Source organism: Mercenaria mercenaria, chromosome 1, assembly GCF_021730395.1.
Source record: "Mercenaria mercenaria strain notata chromosome 1, MADL_Memer_1, whole genome shotgun sequence".
Classification (NCBI taxonomy): domain Eukaryota; kingdom Metazoa; phylum Mollusca; class Bivalvia; order Venerida; family Veneridae; genus Mercenaria; species Mercenaria mercenaria.
This window is the reverse complement of record NC_069361.1, coordinates 72,976,829-72,992,948: the sequence shown is the minus strand read 5'-3', so window position 1 is coordinate 72,992,948 and position 16,120 is coordinate 72,976,829. Positions and strand designations below refer to the sequence as shown.

The 16,120-nt window shown below is 34.1% G+C and overlaps 1 protein-coding gene across 1 annotated transcript; it reads right to left on the bottom strand.

The window, feature by feature from the left end:
- Positions 1-314: 314 nt before the first annotated feature.
- LOC123565270 (plasminogen-like) lies at positions 315-13,529 on the bottom strand. Its single transcript, XM_045359142.2, has 6 exons — positions 13,448-13,529; positions 12,708-12,844; positions 12,292-12,615; positions 11,549-11,776; positions 5,288-5,455; positions 315-605 (listed from the first exon to the last, which is right to left on the bottom strand). Exons 2-6 carry the CDS (start codon positions 12,805-12,807, stop codon positions 382-384), a joined length of 1,044 nt encoding a protein of 347 aa, XP_045215077.2. The 5' UTR covers positions 12,808-12,844; positions 13,448-13,529; the 3' UTR covers positions 315-381.
- Between the last annotated feature and the right edge of the window lie 2,591 nt (positions 13,530-16,120).

The following is a 16,120-nucleotide window of genomic DNA, read 5'->3' as shown; positions in this document are numbered from 1 at the left end:
GATTAGAAATAACTAAACTTTCCGAAGTCAAAGACAGTTTTAGAACTTGCCTATTTGTTCAGATGTTTAAAATATCCTGAAATCTACGAAATTAAACTTGCATTGGAATCAAATGAAATACACAAGTTGTTATCTAAAAGACCTTATTTTGATATTCTATAATAGAATAAAGGAACAGTGAAAATTGCACAAAAAATGTTACTTAATAAATTCAAAGCAGTTATGTATACTTCTGTAACTTCTTGAAACCGTAGTTACGTTGGAAAATGAATAACTCTTCACGACTGCATTATTAGATAATGTTTAAATTACAATATGCTATTACTAACAATTTTGATATTGTATTTTTAAAAGATATTTTACACATTATTAGATGTTTTGTTAAAAGATTTGTTTAGTGCACTGTATGAAACTACCATTTTCTTTTCCACCAACACTATGATTACAGTTGATTTCATCCGAGACATCCAAACAATCGACCACACCGTCACAAAACTCGGTAATAGATATCCATTCCAATGTTCTATTGCAGCAGAAATAAGAACCATTTTCGAAACCAAACGGTATGTTAGAAGAAATTTTCATTCCAGGCGCAAGTTCTTGTACTACAATGGAACGAATAAACATCAATTATAAATTAATTCTTAATTGTTCAGGATTTTGGAAAACAGATATAAAATGTTGAACCAGAATATATTGGAACTGCTCAAGTATATTTGAGCCGTGCCATGTGAAAACCAACATAGTGGGTTTGCGACCAGCATGGATCCAGACCAGCATGCGCATCCGCGCAGTCTGGTCAGGATACATGCTGTTCGCTAACGGTTTCTCTAATTGTTATAGGCTTTGAAAGCGAATAGCATGGATCCTGACCAGACTGCGCGGATGCGCAGGCTGGTCTGGATCCATGCTGGTCACAAAGCCATTATGTTGGTTTCTCGTGGCGCGGCTCATTTCTACTTTTCAGCTGTACAAAGTTAAATGGAACTGATATCAAGGTTACCGGAAGTAAGACCGACGAGGTAATGCAGATCCAACAGGCACACCGTTGAAAAAACCACAATTAAGACATTACACCATATATAACCACGCAGATCCATTATAAAAGCATAGATTCAACATTACAATGCAAATACATCAATACTATTTTGAAACTGCAAACTTTTGTTTTATTCGTCACCCAGATGGTACTAGAGATGTACACGCAATAGACGAATGTTAAGGGGAATAGTGGATAAACGATATAAGTGGTAGTTTCTTAAAGTTACCCCCTTTTTAAAATGAGCTTCATAGTTCATATTACTTGTCACATTGTTCATTTCTTTTTTTCTTGATGTTTTTTTTTTGTACATTGACATTATCTATTTTGACCGGCCTATTGTCAATCGCCATCTGCTAACACTCAAATGTTGTCCCGGCTTTATGAAACCTGGTCAGAATGTTTACGCAAATATTCTTTGATGAGCTTGATATTTGATCATTTTTGGGTAAATAAGGGCTGATTTGTAAAGTAATACAGAAACGTTATTAAAACTGTTGAGATCACATTGTTCTTGACATTCTAGCTGTTACATTTCCAACATGAATCCTGGCCTGTAATCAGGATAATCAGTGATAAAAAGTACGTCACTTGGTCATGTGTTGGTCAAATCATAAAAACGCGTCACAGCTCTAGAGGTCACATTTTATACTTAACCGAAATGAAACTCTGGCAGAATACTTTGACTTTCAAAATTACCCTAATGAAAACATACATTTTGTTGAACAGGTTTTATTTAATAAGATACATAGACAATATGACATCCAGTTATGTCAACTATGATTTCTATAATTTGACCGAGTATATATTCTGACCAAGACTCATGCAAGTAAAAAATACGGCCTCTCGCGAAATAACAAAATGTTATATTATATGATCTAGTTACCGAGTTCTTGATCTTAGATATGACCAGGTTTCATACGTAATCTTGATGTCACAAAAATAAATGTCCTGATTAATCTTTATAAACATTGTTATGAAATGTAATTTCTAGGATGTTAACTAGATGTTGTTGTATAATTTGACCAAGTGACCTAGTATATTGTTTAAAATTACCCACCTTTGACCTCGGTTTAGATTTCAAGAATATAAACATTCTGATCTATGTAGAAATTTTGTTGCATCTAAAGCTTTTACGAGGTGTTTTATGATTTGCCTTAATGATATTACTTTATAACCACAAAGATCCACTTTAGGAATGTTGCCTGCCTGGGATATTATAAAAACAAACATCACGTTCAGATTTCTTATATGTCAAGTAGAAAAGGTAGATTTAAGTATGTTTATAACGTTTTAATGATTAGACCTTATGACCTAGTTTTTACCCAAAATGACCTTTCTTACTAAAATTCCGACCAGGTTTCTCATGCGGATATAAAGATCAAAGTGAAAATGATATGCCTGTGATTGGTTATAAATCTACTTTTCGACTTCAGAAGAACAAGCTACGACTAGGAAAGGTATTTCATAAAGAATGTTTTAGGCAAAATAAATGACTTGTACTTTGTTAATAATATTTTCCAAGATTTGACCGAAGTACCTATAATTTTGCCCTAACTCTATCTATATTGTATACAAGATTCCATGTGTAGCAGGTAAACACGTGTCCTCTGCATGAATCCAAGAATCAAATCTTTTGAAACTTTTCTAGTCTTTACAAGCCATAACAATAGTGACGACCGGCAAGGACGTTATTGACAGGACGATCATATTTGACCAAAAAAGAGACAGACAATTACAAAGTGGCAGACAAATCAGCTGTTGAAGTTAAAGTGGCATGCTGTAGTTTTCTTGTTACTGACCCACTTTCATCTAGACATTTATTCTATCGCGATAACATTTTTAATAAACAATGGCGATTATGATCAGATCCTCAAACAGATGATTTAGAATACAACAAACTGTATTTTATATCATTGCAATACAATATATTTTCATTTTGTTTTCATCAGCTTTTCTCATTGTGACCTGCTGTGAAAGAACCTTGGGCTAGATTAGGTTACTGACAAAGAGGTTGCATATACATTGGCAAGCTCATAGCTGATATGTAAGATAAATGTTGCATGGCTTATCAGAAAGATGCTGACCAATCAGAATGTACTTTACATTCTTTATGATCGAATGAATTTCGGAATACTTAACCTCAGTAGAATTTCTGAGCTATTTCTTCACTCTGTAAGGCGTATTTGGACTGACAGCATCTAAAACTCTCTTAGGATTTAGCTATTAATTACCGATTAATTTTGCATTTATTTCTGGCTGTATGTTTAACTTAAGAGTTTTACTAATTTCATTGTAACTTTTCTCTAAATTAGTAAATAATTTTCTTTAATTACGTATTTTAAATTCTATTCTTTTTATAGAATATTTAACAGCAATTACTTTAGATTTTCATCTTTCAATACTAAGTAGTCGGTAGTTAATTTTAATTTCTGTTATGGTATTGGACCCCTAATAGTAATGTTTGCTTGGTATATTCTAAAAGTTCACAGCGTTTCGCACTTTGTTTTTAAACAACTTTTACCGTGCCGTTTTTATAAATTGTATATACTATAATTATGGTACCGGGGTATTTCCTCACGCTCAAGTAGCGACAAATTTCCAAGTGATGGCCACTATCTAAAACGTTTGCAGAGAACTCATTATACCATAAATTTTGATAAATGAAACACCAAACTATTAGTAAACAATCATAAAACACAAAATGAAACTGTCAATATCATTTTTTCTAGGGTGCCTCAAGTAAACGGATTTAGTGTGACAGAATTCTAACTCCAACACTGAAAAATTTAAGTCGAGTCCTGCGGGTCTGTATTAAACTTTGCTCATTTTATTAAAAAATAACCTTGAGGCTAGTAAAACCTACTTATATTTCTTCCACAATATCAAATCTAAAGAGTGAAGGCAAAATAGAAAACTTTTACCGCATGTAACTCAGTATTTTAAAGCTAGAGAAAACGGATAATAAGGAAAAACATTTTGGTCCCAGTGGGGCTTGAACCTCCAACCCTCCCCCCACCCCCCGCTGGAAATTGCAGTCAAAGTAGGTCTATGGTAGGAATTGAATACTTTTCAAAAAGGAGGTACTCTATTACAGGTGTAATACCTTTTAAAGGTCCAATACTAAGGAAAGTGAACATTTTAATTTCTTTTAAAAATCACAGAAACTATTTCATTTTATTGGAAAATGAAAGTTGGTATGTAGAAATTCGAAATAAATCGCAGTATATGTACAATTATTTTTCTATGAAGTATGAAGAAAGTTAAAAAGACCTGGGGGGTCATTCTGTCGATTCATTGAAATTTCAACATAATACACATACATTTCTTTGAGTTCCAAAGACCTTCTGTAAATTTTGACCTGCCAATCTTCATTATTTAGTGTCTTGCAGAAGTCTATGCACTGGCTATGAAAAAAATTGCCAACTCACTTTCCCTTAGTAATGGACCTTTAAGGCACATACATCATATTATTTAATTTTTGACAGAACTTAAAACTTTATTCCTTTTATTCATTAAGCTGATTTGTCATCTTTATCAGTACTTTTGACATTTTTTTGTAACCTGTATTTTTAGATCTTTTTGTAAAATATCAGTTTGAAAGTAAAGTAAAAATTTGATTGGTTTTCGAATTTATTCAGTACTTGTTTTTGTTTTCCCTTTCAAAATAAAGGGTGTGTCAGTAATTTCAAGTTTAAAAAACATCCTGCATGTTTCAGTTTTTAGTATGTCTTTTGGTTTTGTTGGATTTAATAAAATCTGTAAAAAGATCCTTTGGAAGCAAAGAATGCAACTAAGAAGAATAATAGCAGACTCGGTTTGACTGAGTCTGTTCATGAGAGGTAATGAAATGTGCAACATCTCTCACGTCCCCTAGCACCGGCTTAAGCGGAACTCTATTACACATATGTTGAATGGACTCCAAGGTCCCAAAGGACCAGAAAATATAACAACACTGAATCCAAGTACGGGGAGACTTTTTACAGCCCGGTAGCTAAACGTGACGTTTATATTTGACATATATTGGTCTTACCAGCTGTATGGTTTGTCCAAGGACGATCAAAATATTTGAATATGTCTTAAACAAAAATACTTTACTAATAGGACCACAATTCAAGATATTAAAGGCATATACGCAAATCAATATCGGAGCATTTGTATGTTGTTAAATTATAATAAAAAAACCTGTAATATGGTTTTCATAACACTTTAATAAGGTTAAACTATATAATACTAGAAGCTACTTACGATTGATGTTTCTCCAACAGTTGGCCTCGTCGGAGTAATCCATACAGTCAAATTTAGCGTCACATTTCCTAATCATTGAAATGTTTTGTCCATCCGTACATGTGAATAGCTCATCGTTTGTTATATACCCAAATTGATCGTTTATTTCGCTTTGGTTCAGGTATGCTTCTGCTTGTATATATACAGAAGAAATAAATACGTTTGAAAATCTATGTTGTAACCTTATATCGGAACTACAGCTTATAATTAAACAATTACCTTTGCTATCATACAGTATTAATGACATAAATGGAAACTACGCAATATTTATTTATCTGTATCAAGGCTTAAAGTAAAAAATATACTTAAAACATAAAAACTTACCCATGCAAAATGTAACGGAAAATATTATGATGACTGTGATATGGATATAAAAATATGTATAGATAGGTAGGTTGCATAATGCTTTTTAATTATCTCCCTTTCATATCAAAATCGCTTATATGCTTAATACACATTTAGGATAACTCTTAAAAATGATCTTTTATTTCTTTTTCATTAATCAGTAAGTCATATTAGAGCTGATATGCAACGGTTACATAACCGGATATGCTGTAAAAAAAACTTCAGCCAAATATGCATAATATAATTAACATAGTATTATTTATTTATTATTATTATATATATACATATATAATCAAAGCTGGAACGTCGCTATATTACCTATAATTGTGTCGGTGCGACGGTAAACCCAACAAAATAAATAAATAAATAAATAAATATATCATATATACATTGTATTTTTCTCTTAATTGTAACAGACGTGTTTCGGAAAAAAATACCATGTCCAACGCATACGTCGCATTTATGACGAGATCGGTAAATACATGGTTAATTTTACGTTTCATTACCGGTGTAACGTTGTAAACTGATCCCCATAGAATAATGACCCCCGGTCATTATTTTATATAGAATAATGACCCTTTTCTATAAAATACTGACACCCTTATAAAATAATGACCCCCCGATTTTATCTATAAAATATTGACCCTCGCTAACCTTTTACTAACATACTCTTTATCAATTCAAGTCACTGTCGTATTTCTATTGCTTACATTTGTTGTTGTTGTTGTTGTTTTTGCTGCTTTAGAAATAAAGCAAAAGCCTCACCATACAAACTTTGGTGAGAGATTTGGCCTACGGAAAACGATTCAAACCACTTGTCACTTACAGTGATTTTGCTTAAGTATTTGGTTGGAGTTGCCGAGTGGTTAAGGTCGTTGGCTCCTAATCCAGCGGCCCGGGTTCGATTCCCGGGTGGGGAAGCTGGAAATTATGAAACACATGTTTCCCACTCAACTAGAGGAGTTCTGGTAAGCAACCCAGCGTTACTGGATTGAAACCCAGGCATCCTCGTCGCCTGAAAACTAACCAATTCTGTCTATCTAAAAGAGGGTGTTAAACTGAATATGAAAAATATGGATATTAACAAATTTATGAAATATAAAATAGGGGTCTTACCGTGAATTTTTTTACAAACAGCCTTTACATTAAGATTTTGTAACGTTGAAACTTGTGTTACGTCGGATGACGTTTAGGCTACTTCCGTGATGCACGCGATGCAAATATATGCTTCTACCACATTTTGTGAAATATTTCACGGAAAGAGCCCCTTTTTTATTTCATAAACTAGTTCGGAATTTTCATAGCAAAAAGACTGCGTAAGTCGTTAGTAAATTTAATCGTTTTCCGTCGACCAAATCGTCAACCGAAGCTCGTATGGTGCTACTAAGATCAAAAGAATCGCGCATTTTTAAGAACATTAACCCCCATCATAGTGACATTTTATGAAATTTCAGATTGACAACACTGACTTATATCATTCTGTTTCCCTTGTCAAGAGCATCCGATGGTTGTTTTTGAAATTAATTCAGCGAGAGAGAAAAGCCAATTTGCTCCAGATACTTCAATTTTTCATTAATTGTACGAAACAGCCCTTTGCTAAACAAAGGAAAATAAAAGATCTGAATCGTACAAAATGAAGGAGAGGTGTCCTTGTATATGAATACCAAATACCAGGGCAATACAGTATCTTTACTTTTAGACCATCATTACGTCGATCGACGTCAAAGAAGACTGGCAAGCACCAGTCTGGCAAGCATCACTTTATTCTTCGAATTGCGGTGGCATAACAACGCATCTTAAAATCCAGCTTTTCCGGTTGAGGCCTAATTACGCATCCTTTTTAAATACTTACCACTTTTGTGAGCCTCGGTGGCGCAATGGTAGCGCGCGGATAGGTCTTCCCAAAGGGATAATTTTTCGCCGTATCAAACCTTTGCCAGTAGAAACAGATGACAAAATGGAAGGGGAATACATAAAGGATTTTTTTTGCAACTTGAAACCCCTGCAACTTTCAAGGTACATGGTAAAACATACTTAGAACATAGATCACGAAATTCCTGCTTTGAAAAGTGTTTGACTTTTAGTTTAGAACATGTTTTAGATCTAAATCTTTTTGTTACCTATAATAGTTTTATGCTTCAAGTATTTCAATAGGCTTAAGTTTTTTTCCAAGATTCTTTAACAGTACCTTTAATTTAGTACCTTTTACAGCCTCGTTACTTTGTGACATCGCATTATATGCAAGTTATAACGTATAATTATGTTACGCATACATGTAAATAATTATTAATTTACCTTCTGTAGAATGTAGTGTAAGCATTCTGGAACTTATAATAATGGTGATTTTGTCCGAAATTTTAGAGGAAACATCATTTTGTTATTGCATCCTACATGTTGAACTTATTTCGTAATAGCATGGGCTCGCTGGCTCATTACGAAAAAAAATGCTGTTGACGGTAAAATAGTTAATTTTCTGGAGTGCAAGATTGTAAAAAAGCAATTTATACGTGGAAAAGCATAATGTTTTATGCTACCCCTGAAAGTGATGTCACCTATATATCACTCATACATACCTCCAAAAATAGGCGAATCTGGTATGAGGTAGCTCAGTGGTTTTATTACCTATGGCGTTCCTCGTCGTTAGAAATTATTCAAAATTCAGTATATTGTTGAACAGACATCCTTCTTTGGATTTTTTTTGTTATTTTTCAGGCGTTTTTAAGTAGAAAAAGTCAACAATTATATCAATATAAGGCACAAAATATGCAAATCGGTTGTTTGGAAGTCCCACTTTTTATGACCTGCGACGCCCATGACAATAAGATGTTATTCAAATTTCAGTATAATATTGAAATATAGTCATTCCCCTGGAGGTTTGGGTGATTTTTGTCACTTTTCAAGAGTAACACGTATTGAGCAATTATTATACCCCTTTATAACAGTCAAAGCCATTGCACAATATATTAACTAAGTTTCTGTTACGATACCCGTCACGATTTATATATAAAGTTGTAATGTGTTTTTAAAGAAACCAGGGAAGCCAGGACCACTTCTTGGGAAAAAAAACAAGGGCTGCAGTCGAATGACAGCCATATCTCCCGCCGATGCCATTTGAAAAAAGGGCCATAACTCCAGAACGGGTTGAGCAAATCCAAGATTTGTTTCTTCCTCCACAAGTAGCATTAATAGTAGTAATCTCTGAATTTAATCCTATAACGAATGAGGAGTTGCGGTCACAAAAAATGCACTCTATATATATAAAGAAAAAAGTAACAAAGGGCCATAACTCCCGAACAGGTGGAGCAAATCCTAATTTGTTTTCTTTCTGCACAACTAAGCATCAGTAGTATTAATCCCTGAAAGTTTGAATCAATTCCGTCCAATAATGAATGAGGTGTTGCGGTCACAAAAATGTTGCACAGACGCATGCACGGACGCACACACGGACGGATGTCATTACAATATTCTCCTCTGATGCCTATCCGGCGTGATAATTATGTTGTAAGTGTACCTTAGATGGGTTATGGTTAGGGTTTGGGTTATGGGTCGTTATTCTATAAGTGTCACAATTCTATGTGAGGATCATTTATCTACGTGTGGGGTGAGTCATAATATTATGACCCCGAATAATGACCGGGGTCATAATTCTAAGGGGGTCAGTTTACAACGTTACACCGGCATTCCCTACTGATTTTGTGAGCATCCTGCATGGTGAATTAAGAGTATTTCTTATTTTGAACCGTACAAAGCGTGACCGTACAAAATATTACCGTATAAGGTGCACGTGCGTACAAAAACACTGTATTTTTTGTATTCGGACGTTACAGCAGTACCATGTTAAACATACATTAAAGCCCGAAACGCGTGAAAATGTTCTTAATGTATATTGGGTGAAATAGGCCTAGCGGCTCGTCCAATATTTTTTTTCATCTTTGTACTCGTTAACAATTTAATAGTTATTTTTAGTAAAAGGTAATTAAACTGTCATTAAATATTCAAAATGTATGATGCCAAGTTAGAAGATAATTCTTCCATATATCCAGGTTTGAAAGGTGAAAGAATGTTCTTGAACATTTTGATTACTTTGTCACTCCAGGAACGGCTTACATTACAACCTGTGCATAAGACGCTTTAAGTGTAATGGATTAATGACGTCATATTAATAATTGATATATAAATCAATGAAATAGGGGAATAGGTTTATGAGCCGGTTCATACAGTTTCATTCCAAAGTAACATCATAGCTCAGTGGAATTATTATTATCAAACAGTGCATTGTTCGTTGTTTTTTGTGTGCGGAGAATGGTGAAATAAGATTGCATGTATATATATATATATATATATATATATATATATGTGAGTAAGTCTACGTGCAATAAATTTTGTACAGGGTGTATGACGAAAACAATCGCGAAATTGGCGCGGGATGCAAATCTTGCGCATGTGAGCAGTGCTTAAGATGTAAAAACGCATTGAAAAAATGTGATAAATTATGAAAATGGCAGTTTAACCTACATACAGATTTGCTACATATTTCACATGAGCGAAAGTTTGTATACACTCTCTTTAAGAATACAAGGTTTTCGTTAACTGCCTTTACAAATATAAACGTTTAATTGAACCAGTTACCGTCATCACTATAATAAATATCCGGGGAGGATACTCAAACCCCGACCCTGCCTACTTTAACAAACTCTGGCTTCTTGCCTGCAATCAAATATATCACTAAATAGCTTATTTAAAGATAAAATCTTTAAAAAAAAATGAAAATTCTGTTCAATCTTTGTCAACACAATTTTGAAAGGATATATTTTTGTGTTTTTATATGTGGTAGGCATTGCGAAAGTCCTTATGTTAATTTTATGAGAAGATTCCCGTTTTTAGTTTCTTGACTGAACAATCAGCGACCGTATTTTTTTCTTCATATTTTAGTTACAAATAACAAAAAACATAAGTCAATACTAGTAAATGTTACATAACGAATTATTTAATATGTCTCTTATTACACATGTAATTTTGTGACTGGTTGAATACGTTCCGTTCGAAATGTAAACGAAGTCAAAGAATATATATGCGAGTAAAGAAATATAGATCTACAATCGACTATAGAACGCATGTCATGTCTGCTGATGCACCGCCGTTGTGTGGGGCGCACAACACTAACTTTGGCATATAGCGCCACTTTATCATCAATTTGTGCCATGACATATATATTTGTTAGTAACTTGTTATAGTAGTCTCACGTTTATCAGGTGAAAACTCGATAGAATGGCTTTAGAGACAGAAAGTGAACATAAAGTAAATGTCCGCGTTCGAAAACAGCTCCACAGGTCAGTAAACTCGAATGATTGAAGAAACTAGACAATCACTGGTTCAAGCCACATAACCATTGAAAGCGTGAGTGATCTGCAACTCGTACTGTATCTATCGTTTCTTCAAACACGCGGAACTTCAATAAAAATAGTAGTTTTTCTTACTCACCTTGTAGGTTGTGTAACGTTCAATATACCATTTATTTAGCGTACAGCGCCGTAAATGTGACGAATACGATGGAATAGGTGTATTAGATTACCAGTTAGTGAATTAGTTAACACCGTCATTCATGGCACGGAATGGCCGGTTTTGGGGGTTTTTATTCTTATTCTTAACAATACTATTAAGATCATATTATTTTCAAATATTGAATAGTTTGGGACGACCGCCAGATGTCTCTCCTGATTTTATTTCAGACAAGGACTGCCATCTTGATTAAAATAAAGAAGTTGAATAGCTTTCTTATATACAAGACCGTTACATTAAAAGCAAGATTTCGAAGAAATCAAAGGTGACTAGCAAGATCCTGTAAGCGAAAATTAATGACCTTTCATTTTTACTTACCATTCGCATCACATGGTTCCCATCCGCCACCAGAGATAAAGCACCATATGAAGCCTTGATCGAAAGGATCACGACAGTTGTTGTCTTCGAAAATAACATCGGAGTAAAGACTTTGATCGGAAGCAACAAATTGTTCGTTCCAAAGTTGGCAAGACTTTCCAGTGTATGTGTGGTTCAATACCTTCTGAAACCTTTTATACGCAATCCCATGGCCGTCTTTCTTCTTATCTAAAAGTGATTTGCCTTAATGTATGCAATAGGATATACAGATATATACACACAAATAAATATATACCTTCTTATTGTTTATGCAAGACTTAATTCTTCTTTAAAATATCTTTTCTACGTGTGATATGATTTGATACATTTCCGTACATTTAGTGCAGGATTCAATAAATTGTAGCTCACTTGTGTTATTTGTGTCTACACAAGTACATGTTGATTGGTTTTTTAGAAAGCAAATTGTAATGTTGGAAAACGTATCCATTTCAAATGAAATCTTCTCGCTTTACTAGAATGTGTTCAACCATGTTTGAGCAATACAATGTAAATTTTAGTTCTTTATATTCATTAAACAGCTGTGTATCTCAAACTGACGCGCACTTTGGACTACCACAAGCTATCATTTCAATACCCCTTTTGTCGCCAATATGTGATAATAGGTTTCCGAAAAATTGTGTTATCTAATAGTAAAAATAATCAACTTCTAAACAGCCTTTCCTGGAGTATTAGTATTTACATACCTTTTAGTATACAAGGCTCCCATCGAGTTCTCGGATCTGTAGTGAAGCACCAAAGATAACCATTATCATATGGATCACGACAGTAATTTGCAGCATTGGCTGTCACCAATTCGTCTTCAGGAAACTGGTAACCATATGCAGTCTGCGAATGCGGAATATTTTTATCCCATCTCTGGCAGCTTTTACCAGAGTATGTTGTATTTACCGTTCCATTGTATTTAAAAAAGTCTTTAAACGAGTCTACATAGTATCCATCTATCAATGCCGCCGGAATGTATATCCACTCACTTTTTCTGGGCAAATAGTTTTCCTCAATAACTGAAACTAGATAGAGAGACATATAAATCTAAACTAATAAATAAAGATAACAGAATTAAAAGTGATTAGAAATAAGAAGAGTGGGTTACTATATGTACCTTTCTGAATATGTCGCTCACAGACAAAATACTCAGCGAGTTTGAGTTCACAGTCTTCAGTTTCCCAGGTATAATCATTGTCAAACAGATGATAGTTCATTCGAGTACAGTTTCCTTTAGAAGGTTCCCCTGCTTTCCTAAAATAACAAATCGAATAGGCAGAGTATTAAGGTAAGGCGAATAGTAATACATTATCGTATGTAAATATATAAATGAAATGATTTTGTTTTACATAGTTTAATAAAGTTTCAAAATACATAATCGCATAAACTTTTTGTATCATCACTACTTTATGAAATATCAACAAAGGGCCAGAATAATTACTATAACTATAGATATTAACTCCTAAAACAATTGAAAATTTTAAAGCTTACATCTTTTAGGTAACATGAGAATTCAAACGACAATTGAACCGTGCAATATGGAAATGGGTTTCTTTGATCCAATAACGACATTTTAATAAGGAGGCTCCGTGGTCTTGACTTCTAATCTCTTGCCCCTCATCGATCTAATTTCGGATATATATGATATGATATCTCTAACGGTGGAGAACAAGTGATGTAAGGCCAACGACCTTAATCACTCGTACAGGAGGTCTCGTTAAGGACAGACAAATCATAATAATACTTGTATCGTGTGAATACAGATTTAACAGAAATGTTCAACATGTCATAAATGATAGTTTAAAAATTTGTTAACAGAATATTTTAAAACATGGAATGGAAGAAGATCAACATTACCATGCCGTAAATGTCGCCGGGCTATTGTCCTCCCATGTATCCGATATCACTCCGCTTTTGCCCCGGTATTTTCGATATAAGCCTGTATCATCAAAGAAAATCAAATACGATTGAGATTTGTATTCAGAACTGTTTTAAGCCTGAATCTGAATCTTTTGCTATATTTTGTTTACTTCTGCTTGTGATAGGAGTGGTTATACTCATTTATAAAAATATTAGGGGTAAAGGTAAAGTTTACATCTACCAGTTTTTTCACTGTTTGATTACGGTATATATCTGACAATAAGGAATTCATCAAAAAGGAGCAAACCAGATATTTCAGGCCAAAGGTCAAATGTTTGTAAAAACACAAAAATTGGCAAAGTTGTTTAAATTAGTTTGTTTTCTTTATTTATGAAATGTACATATGAGCCGCGCCATGAGAAAACCAACATAGTGGCTTTGCGTCCGCGCAGTCTGGTCAGGATCCATGCTGTTCGCTTTCAAAGCCTATTGTAATTAGAGAAACCGTCAGCGAACAGCATGGATCCTGACCAGACTGCGCGGCTGCGCAGGCTGGTCTGGATCCATGTTGGTCGCAAAGCCACTATGTTGGTTTTCTCATGGCACGGCTCATATATCAGACAAAGTCAGCAATGCAAATATTATTGCTAAAACTCAAGGTCAACCTTGATAATGAAAGGTTCATTTCCATGCAAAAAATAAGCATATTATTATATCAAAATGAATTTACATCAGTGACTGATATTGGCAAGACATTTTTAACAAAGAAGAAAACAAAAATATATTAATTACGAACAGTAAAAATAAAATCAAATATGTCAATGTTCATGTCTTCTTTTTTTTTTTTAAAGCAACAAAAAACTTGACCCTTGACTTTTAATGTTTCAATGTTTACCTTCACTTCACTTGTTGAAATCCTTATTGTTGACGTTGTTTCACAAATAAACATTTACTGACAAAACAATAGCTACTGTAAACCAAACATCTGGTAGTTGTAAACTTTATGCTATATATACACGCTAATATTTTCAGAAGCGAGTTTTACAATCGCTATCACAAATGTATGTAAAAAAATATAGGTACGCACAGCTTTAATTGACACTTAAGAAATGGGTTTTCATGAATGATATGAAATATTCTTTCCAAACAAAAAGTAAAAACCTCTTTTCCATATATAACGACACTCTTTCTCTCCTCGCTAGATATCGTTGGCAAAGAATATGGTGAAAAGAAGTCTAAACTAAAATTGCACAATTTGTCAGACATACTTGTGGTCTTAAAATAACACCACAAAAAACAATTATGATATTTTCAACACTAAGAAATGAGATAAAAACGACTTTTCAACAGTAAACATCCGCTACACGGGGTTGAAATGCCATACAGTGATAGTTCATGAATGAATATCAATACTTTTTTAAATAAAGATATTTCATTTTCTTGATCTTTGGTAACTGTTATCTGATTTAGGATTATACTTTCAATCATCACGGTGGCGATACCCTGGGTATGCAGGGGTGCAAAATGGCGGCGGAATCTCTCGATTCAGGTAACATTTTTCATTATTACTGTCTTAATACTTAACCAATTTAAATGAAATAAAGACGAGTGCCCGCTCATAAGAATACTACACCCTCGGCTATAAAGCTAGGGCTCCCGAGTTTCGTAGTTTTTGTGAAAAGTGCAACGGCGCATTCTGACGGAAAAAATGCAACTGCTATGTAGGGGGGTATTTTTCTGAAAATGACTAAATCAGCTATCCCCGTGTGTTTCAAAAAACGGCTTGTGGGGCGGAACCGGGCTTGACATGTTCCAAAACTGTTGTAGAACTTTAGCGAGTGAAATGGCCAGTTTTCGGCAATTCCGGGCGATTGAAAGGAAATGCTATGTAGGGGAGGTGTTTTCATTATGTTATGTGGGGGAGCTTTTGACATGTGGGGGTGAACTGCTTTGTGAGCGGTTTTATAACAGTATACATTTCAGTCATCTGAAGTTGGTATTTCATATTCATTTAGCTGTACGTTTACGACGCCGGCTGTTGGCATTTAACGTTACATTTGATGAGCGCTTACTCTTCATCTTTTTTTCTATGCTGTACCTGAAACATAAACCATTAATTCATCCAATTACTATAAGCTGCCTATTCTATTTTCATGAGGCGTTTTTTTTTTTGCATAGTGAAGCTTCAATATATAGATCTACTGCAGATTTTATAGCTATTTTTTACAAAATAACCTTTAATTTCTAAATTCTCGAAATTCGCAAACCTCTAGTTTTTTAAAGTCATAAAAAGAGAGGAAGGTTTAACTAGATATATTTATGTTTAATTTCTTCGTATTTTTTCCATCATACTAAATCGTTAAAAGGATTTGTACATTTTATAACCATGCAACCCCGAGTTTAACGTGCAATATAATTTGATTTTGATGAACGATCGGGCAGTTTGTCACGGGCATAAAAAATTATAAATTAACTTTGCAGAGTTTCTCGCAGTTAAATAATTTTCATTTACTTACTCTTTCATTTTTGTACGCACGATATATTATTGTTTCATTGTTATGGTTATCATGCATCCTCATAATAGCAAGTGCATCCTATACTGCTATTATACGACAAAGATTGTCTTCATTTAACGAAGAAAACTCTTTACGATCTCCTTTACCACCGGTG

Excerpts from the sequence above, each read along its gene's own strand:
- LOC123565270 (XM_045359142.2), bottom strand. The coding sequence starts at position 12,807 with ATGAACTATCATCTGTTTGACAATGATTATACCTGGGAAACTGAAGAC. Across the intron at positions 12,616-12,707 it reads TGAGCGACATATTCAGAAAG|TTTCAGTTATTGAGGAAAAC; the intron begins GTACATATAGTA and ends CTCTCTATCTAG. Across the intron at positions 606-5,287 it reads CTGTTGGAGAAACATCAATC|TACAAGAACTTGCGCCTGGA; the intron begins GTAAGTAGCTTC and ends GTTCCATTGTAG.